Source organism: Portunus trituberculatus, chromosome 7 (assembly GCF_017591435.1).
Source record: "Portunus trituberculatus isolate SZX2019 chromosome 7, ASM1759143v1, whole genome shotgun sequence".
Classification (NCBI taxonomy): Eukaryota; Metazoa; Arthropoda; class Malacostraca; order Decapoda; family Portunidae; genus Portunus; species Portunus trituberculatus.
Window position 1 is genome coordinate 2,444,413 of NC_059261.1, and position 7,500 is coordinate 2,451,912.

At 46.6% G+C, this 7,500-nt stretch overlaps 1 protein-coding gene across 1 annotated transcript; it reads left to right on the forward strand.

Annotated features, from left to right (window-relative positions):
- The first annotated feature begins 3,929 nt into the window (after nucleotides 1-3,929).
- Nucleotides 3,930-4,339, forward strand: LOC123520653 (cuticle protein 18.6-like). The gene is given in 2 exon segments (XM_045283148.1): nucleotides 3,930-4,216; nucleotides 4,218-4,339. Coding segments are annotated over 2 exon segments (249 nt in total). The 5' UTR covers nucleotides 3,930-4,003; the 3' UTR covers nucleotides 4,254-4,339.
- Nucleotides 4,340-7,500: the final 3,161 nt, after the last annotated feature.

A 7,500-nucleotide genomic window follows, 5' to 3' on the forward strand; every position in this document is an offset into this window, starting at 1 on the left:
GGATTCGAACCTACGCGTTGACGTCTGCCTGATCCCACGCTCACCACCTTACCCACAACGCCACCGCCTCCCTATGTTAGTGTAGGTAAGCCTTTTGAGCGGAGCGTGCAGGTAAGCGCCATATTAAAAAACGCTTGTCTCTCACCGCTATCTTTGTCAAAGACCACAGAGACGATTAGCTGAGTTCTAAAAAGTATTTGTCCTGTTGGTAATGCAGAAAACTTGTTACCAAGTCACTAGAATTACAGAAAGAGTATTCGTCCTGTTGATAATGTAGAAAACTTGTTACCATGTCACTTGAATTAGCAGAAACAATCTTGAAAACAAGTGTCACTTCAACTAGAGCCATTTGAAAATAGTGAAGGTGCAGCTCAACAGTGTTTCAGAATATTGGCCAGCGTCTTTTGAGGGAAGCGTGCAGGTAAGTCTTTTGAGGGTTTTGAAGCACGGGAGGAAGCAGGCAAGAGGCAGGACGGGAAAGGGCAGTATGGTTAACTTTTTACCTTCCCAGAACCGCATTCTGGAACACTTCAGCGCCGCCACCTCCGCTACTCTACTTTCCAAAACGTCTAGATAATGAGATGCGGGTTTTTTGAGGAGTTTTTAACCCCTTCAGTACTGGGATACATTTTTTACCTTGAGATTTATGTACGATTAGACCATTTTATTGACATTAGGAAGAGTCTATGTAGGTCAGATGATTAGCGGCCACAGTCTTCACTATCTTATTCCCCACACATGAGGTTCTGAAGCGACATAGAATCACCAAATATTAACCAGATTGAATGTGGAAACGCGTGACGGGTCATGCTACTCAGTGGCCTAAGGATTCTTGAGACAGATTAACAATATTTTCGCATTATTAACAGGAAACACTCTCTCAAAAGAATTTACTTTAAGTTGCACGGGTTTTTTGTTTGGGCGTTTCAATAGTTCTAGGGACAGATTAACAAGAATTTTACATTATAAATAGGAAACACTCTTTCGAAAGAGTAAATTTAAGTTGCACAGGTTTTTTGGGCATTTCAACAGTTCTACATTGACAGATTAACAAGATTTCTAGACTGTTAACAGGCGAAACACTCTTTAGAACCAGGTAAATCAGCTCTGTGGACTTGAAGAATAATTATGGTGGACTGACATTGGTTTTTAAGTTCGTTTTAACGGTTGTAGTGGCAGATTAACAAGATTTCCACATTATCAGCAGCAGAAGCACTCTTGAGAGTCCGTCTAATAATCTTTGTGGCTTTGGAAAACAGTCGTGTTGAGAGCAGAGCTTTTCAGAATACAAGTCCTTATAACTTCTGCATCTTATCTCTTTTATCATTGACTATTGAAGTTTTTCCTTTTGTTTAATTGTTACCTATGGAGATTTCAGAACATATCTTCCAAAAACAAAGAGGGAAGTGAAAAGAGTGATGGAGTGAGTTATATCTTTTTCATTAAGCCTTTCAGTACTGTTTTTCAAGGCCACGTAGATAAACAGAAGGGTTCTCAAGAGTGTTTCTGTTGCTAATCGTGCAGAAATCTTGTTAATATGTCACTAAAATCGCAAAAACATCCTTAAAAACTCACGTAACTTCACCACGACTGTTTTCCGAGGTGACAAATGAATCGCCGGGTTTTCAGGAATTTTGTTCGTCTGTCGCTACAATCGTATAAAAGAAAAGAACACTCAAATATTCTTGAGAACTTTTTGTCACTTCCACTAGAGCCTTTAGAGAGAAGCGGCGGTGCGATGGGGCAGTGGGGAAGTGTTGCCGACTGTTAGTGAAGAGTGTGTCTGTGTGTTGGTGTGAGGATGTGTGCTGGTGTATGGTTACGTTAGGTTAAGGCGGTGTCACACGAGCACTTTTTCTGTCTACTTTTTCCGTCGTTTTTCAGAAAATCGACAATATTTTGGGTGCGGCCTGTCACACACAAACGGTGTTTCGTCGTCACTTCCCGCCAACACAATGTAAACACAAACATGGAGGCCACGCTGCGGCAAAGATACGCTGCTCTGAAAGTAATACTGTGTATTACGAAACTTAGACGAGCTAAACAAGCCAAAAAGCGTGCATTGATGCGTTCATGCTTAGTGGTAGAACCAATGCACGTAGAAGCAGGTTGAAGAGACGCGGCAAGTCTTGTGGTCTTGGTCTTGGTATGTAAACAAAGGCGGAAAATTTGCATACGGAAACGATCCCTATCGTCTGACAAATTCATGCGATAAGTTCATGCGGAACGGTGAAAAATAGACGGAAATCGCATTAATCGACGGAAAAAGTGCTAGTGTGACACCGCCTTTAGGTTAGGGAGGGTGTGTTAATGTTGCTGTCAGCTTTCTCTCTCTCTCTCTCTCTCTCTCTCTCTCTCTCTCTCTCTCTCTCTCTCTAGTTGTAGAAGATTGGGGAAATGTTTTGGGGTTGGGGTTGGGGGTTGGGGAGGGTCTGGTGTGTGGCGGGAAACGTACTTAAGGAGATGTGTTGCCTCCGTGAAGCCAGACAGTCCGTTACCACCACCAAGATGATGTGCGCTAAGGTGAGCACACACACCACACACACACACACACACACACACACACACACACACACACACACACACACACACACACACACACACACACACACACACACACACACACACACACACACACACGTCCGGTAGCTAAGTGGTTAGAGCGCTGGCTTCACAAGCATGAGGACCGGAGTTCGATTCCCCGGCCGGGTAGAGATATTTGGGTGTGTCTCCTTTCACGTGTAGCCCCTGTTCACCTAGCAGTGAGTAGGTACGGGATGTAAATCGAGGAGTTGTGACCTTGTTGTCCCGGTGTGTGGTGTGTGCCTGGTCTCAGGCCTATCCGAAGATCGGAAATAATGAGCTCTGAGCTCGTTCCGTAGGGTAACGTCTGGCTGTCTCGTCAGAGACTGCAGCAGATCAAACAGTGAAACACACACACACACACACACACACACACACACACACACACACACACACACACACACGAGTTAGAGCGCTGGTTTCACAAGTCAGAGGACCGGGGTTCGATTCCCCGGCCGGGTGGAGATATTTGGGTGTGTCTCCTTTCACGTGTAGCCCCTGTTCACCTAGCAGTGAGTAGGTACGGGATGTAAATCGAGGAGTTGTGACCTTGTTGTCCCGGTGTGTGGTGTGTGCCTGGTCTCAGGCCTATCCGAAGATCGGAAATAATGAGCTCTAAGCTCGTTCCGTAGGGTAACGTCTGGCTGTCTCGTCAGAGACTGCAGCAGATCAAACAGTGAAACACACACTCACTCACACACACACACACACACACACACACACACACACACACACACACACACACACACACACACACACACACACACACACACACACACACACACACACACACACACACACACACACACACCGTGTAGTGTAGTGGTTACCACGCTCGACTCACAATCGAGAGGCCAGGGTTCGAGTCCCGGTAAGCGGCGAGGCAAATGGGCAAGTCTCTTAATGTGTGGGCCCTGTTCACCTAGCAGTAAATAGGTACGGGAGTGGTTGTGGCCTCGCTGTCCCGGTGTGTGGAGTGTGCTGTGGTCTCAGTGCTACCCGAAGATCGGTCTATGAGCTCTGAGCTCGCTCCGTAATGGAGAAGGCTGGCTGGGTGACGAGCCGGTAACCGTGGTGAATTACACACACAGAAACACACACAGACACACTCACACACACACACACACACACACACACACACACACACACACACACACACACACACACACACACACACAGTTCCCAGGTCGCATGGCTCGTGGACCGTTGATCTGCCAGAGGGCTAAAAGTTACAAGTTGAGTCTTGTCTCACTTAATTTCCACGTGGGAGGAAGAGCGCCGGCGTCGTAACTCTGTCACAGCAGTGTTGTGTTGCAGGTTGTGATCGTGGCCGTTGCCGCTGTGGCTCTTGTCGCCGCCGCGCGCGCCCGACAGCCCGCCCCAGTACGGCCCGCCGCCCCCTCACTACAAGGAGCCCGGGATGCCCTACGACTTCGCCTACGCCGTCAAGGACGACTACACCGGCAACGACTTCGGCCAGAACGAGAGCAGTGACGGACACGTAACCAGTGGGTCGTACTACGTGGCGCTGCCCGACGGCCGCTTGCAGAAGGTGTCCTTTACGGCGGACCACAAGGCCGGCTACGTGGCTGACGTCACCTACGAGGGCGAGGCCACCTACCCGCCCACCCGCTCCGCCCGCCTATGGGCCCCCCGCCCCCTACGCCTAGATCGCCCCACCATTCCCCCTGGCCAGTAACTTATTGACCCCGCGCCCCCGCGGGACACCGCTCCTGTAAATAAAGACATCGCTGTACCCCGCCATTGTTTCCCTCCTTCCACACTCTCCTGCAGGCACCTGCACACCATGGACTGAGATTGGCGCCTCTTTACCCACCAGGCAGCAAGGCATGCCTCTTCTTTTCCTCGTACCTTGGGCAAGCCAGACATCACCGATCCACACGGCACGCACCACACGTCAGAGGCCAGGCCCCACAGGATACTGCTGGAGGGTGAGACACCACCTGCGGCCACCGCAACCCGCCTCCTGTGTCTCACCCACACCTCCACCTGTCGGGCACACAGGTGGTGCTTATTCACCCATACAGGCACGCCAGCAGGAATGCATACCATCACTTCACCACGCCTGCACACCACCACACCACCACAGGCACCACCACACCCCCACACCACCACACCTCCACACTACCACACCTGAACACCACCACATGCATCTCCACACCTCCAAACCACCACATAACCACACGTCCCTCTCACGCCTCCAGCCATGGGATATAGCATTCAAAGAACGACAGGGAACACAAAGGAAGACCAAATACCAGCATCGATGTTTTCCCCTAACATTTATTTTCTTATCAGCTACAGTATGATACACTAGAAAGCACGTGTGAAGGCACCACAGATAGACTGAGGAGGAGGAGGAGGAGGAGGAGGAGGAGGAGGAGGAGGAGGAGGAGGAGGAGGAGGAGGAGGAGGAGGAGGAGGAGGAAAGGATCTAATGGACGCTGAATAAATGATAGCTGGTTCAATCCAAGAAATAAACACAATAAATAGCAACAATAGTAGAAAAGATGATGAACACTGTAATTGGTAGGTGGCAGAGATGAGAACAACAGCAAAACAACAACAACATTAATAACAACAATATTAATTCTACTAATGATAACAATAACAACAACCACAAGAAAGACATCAAACTCACGCAGCAATGCCAGACCAAGGTGTCTTCGCTGGTCGCCTCGGCACAGAGTGAGTTTTTTTTATTTGTTCTTTTTTTTTTACGTTATGGCTTATAGCGCCTGTTCAGCTTCCACCCATTAGTGGCGCCGGCAATTTTATTTATAGTGGTACCCATATTAGGGCCAATATCACCACCAAAGTCATCTTTAGTGTAACCACCTAGAACCTGGGTATCATGGTGACATGTAGCTAACTTTAAACCACTCAACAAATGGCATAGCTTCAAGGCGGTATTTGAAAATAGTGAAGGTGCAGCTCAAAAGTGTTTCAGAATATGGGCCAGCGTCTTTTGAGGGAAGCGTGCAGGTAAGTCTTTTGAGGGTTTTGAAGCACGGGAGAAAGCAGGCAAGAGGCAGGACGGGAATGGGCAGTGGAGTATAGGAGACCAAGGGAGGCGGATAGGATATTCAAACAAGAACATTACGAGATTCAAAGGACAAGTGGAAGTATAGAGTATAGACTATAGAGTACTGACAGCCGCATTTCTTGGTTAAATTTTTACCTTCCCAGAACCGCATTCTGGAACACTTCGGCGCTGCCACCTCCACTACTCTACTTTCCAAAACGTCTAGATAATGAGATGTGGGTTTTTTGAGGAGTTTTTAACCCCTTCAGTACTGGGATACATTTTTTACCTTGAGATTTATGTACGATTAGACCATTTTATTGACATTAGGAAGAGTCTATGTAGGTCAGATGATTAGCGGCCACAGTCTTCACTATCTTATTCCCCACACATGAGATTCTGAAGCGACATAGAATCACCAAATATTAACCAGATTGAATGTGGAAACGCGTGACGGGTCATGCTACTCAGTGGCCTAAGGATTCTTGAGACAGATTAACAATATTTTCGCATTATTAACAGGAAACACTCTCTCAAAAGAATTTACTTTAAGTTGCACGGGTTTTTTGTTTGGGCGTTTCAATAGTTCTAGGGACAGATTAACAAGAATTTTACATTATTAATAGGAAACACTCTTTCGAAAGGGTATATTTTAAGTTGCACAGGTTTTTTGGCCATTTCAACAGTTCTACATTGACAGATTAACAAGATTTCTAGACTGTTAACAGGCGAAACACTCTTTAGAACCAGGTAAATCATCTCTGTGGACTTGAAGAATAATTATGGTGGACTGACATTGGTTTTTAAGTTCGTTTTAACGGTTCTAGTGGCAGATTAACAAGATTTCCACATTATCAGCAGCAGAAGCACTCTTGAGAGCCCGTCTAATAATCTTTGTGGCTTTGGAAAACAGTCGTGTTGAGAGCAGAGCTTTTCAGAATACAAGTCCTTATAACTTCTGCATCTTATCTCTTTTATCATTGACTATTGAAGTTTTTCCTTTTGTTTAATTGTTACCTATGGAGATTTCAGAACATATCTTTCAAAAACAAAGAGGGAAGTGAAAAGAGTGATGGAGTGAGTTATATCTTTTTCATTAAGCCTTTCAGTACTGTTTTTCAAGGCCACGTAGATAAACAGAAGGGTTCTCAAGAGTGTTTCTGTTGCTAATCGTGCAGAAATCTTGTTAATATGTCACTAAAATCGCAAAAACATCCTTAAAAACTCACGTAACTTCACCACGACTGTTTTCCGAGGTGACAAATGAATCGCCGGGTTTTCAGGAATTTTGTTCGTCTGTCGCTACAATCGTATAAAAGAAAAGAACACTCAAATATTCTTGAGAACTTTTTGTCACTTCCACTAGAGCCTTTAGAGAGAAGCGGCGGTGCGATGGGGCAGTGGGGAAGTGTTGCCGACTGTTAGTGAAGAGTGTGTCTGTGTGTTGGTGTGAGGATGTGTGCTGGTGTATGGTTACGTTAGGTTAAGGCGGTGCCACACGAGCACTTTTTTTGTCTACTTTTTCCGTCGTTTTTCAGAAAATCGACAATATTTTGGGCGCGGCCTGTCACACACAAACCATGTTTCGTCGTCACTTTCCGTCGTCACTTCCCGGCAACACAATGTAAACACAAACATGGAGGCCACGCTGCGGCAAAGATACGCTGCTCTGAACGTAATACTGTGTATTACGAAACTTAGACAAGCTAAACAAGCCAAAAAGCGTGCATGGATGCGTTCATGCTTAGTGGTAGAACCAATGCACGTAGAAGCAGCTTAAAGAGACGCGGCAGGTCTTGTGGTCTTGGTCTTGGTATGTAAACAAAGGCGGAAAATTTGCATACGGAAACGATCCCTATCGTCTGACAAAT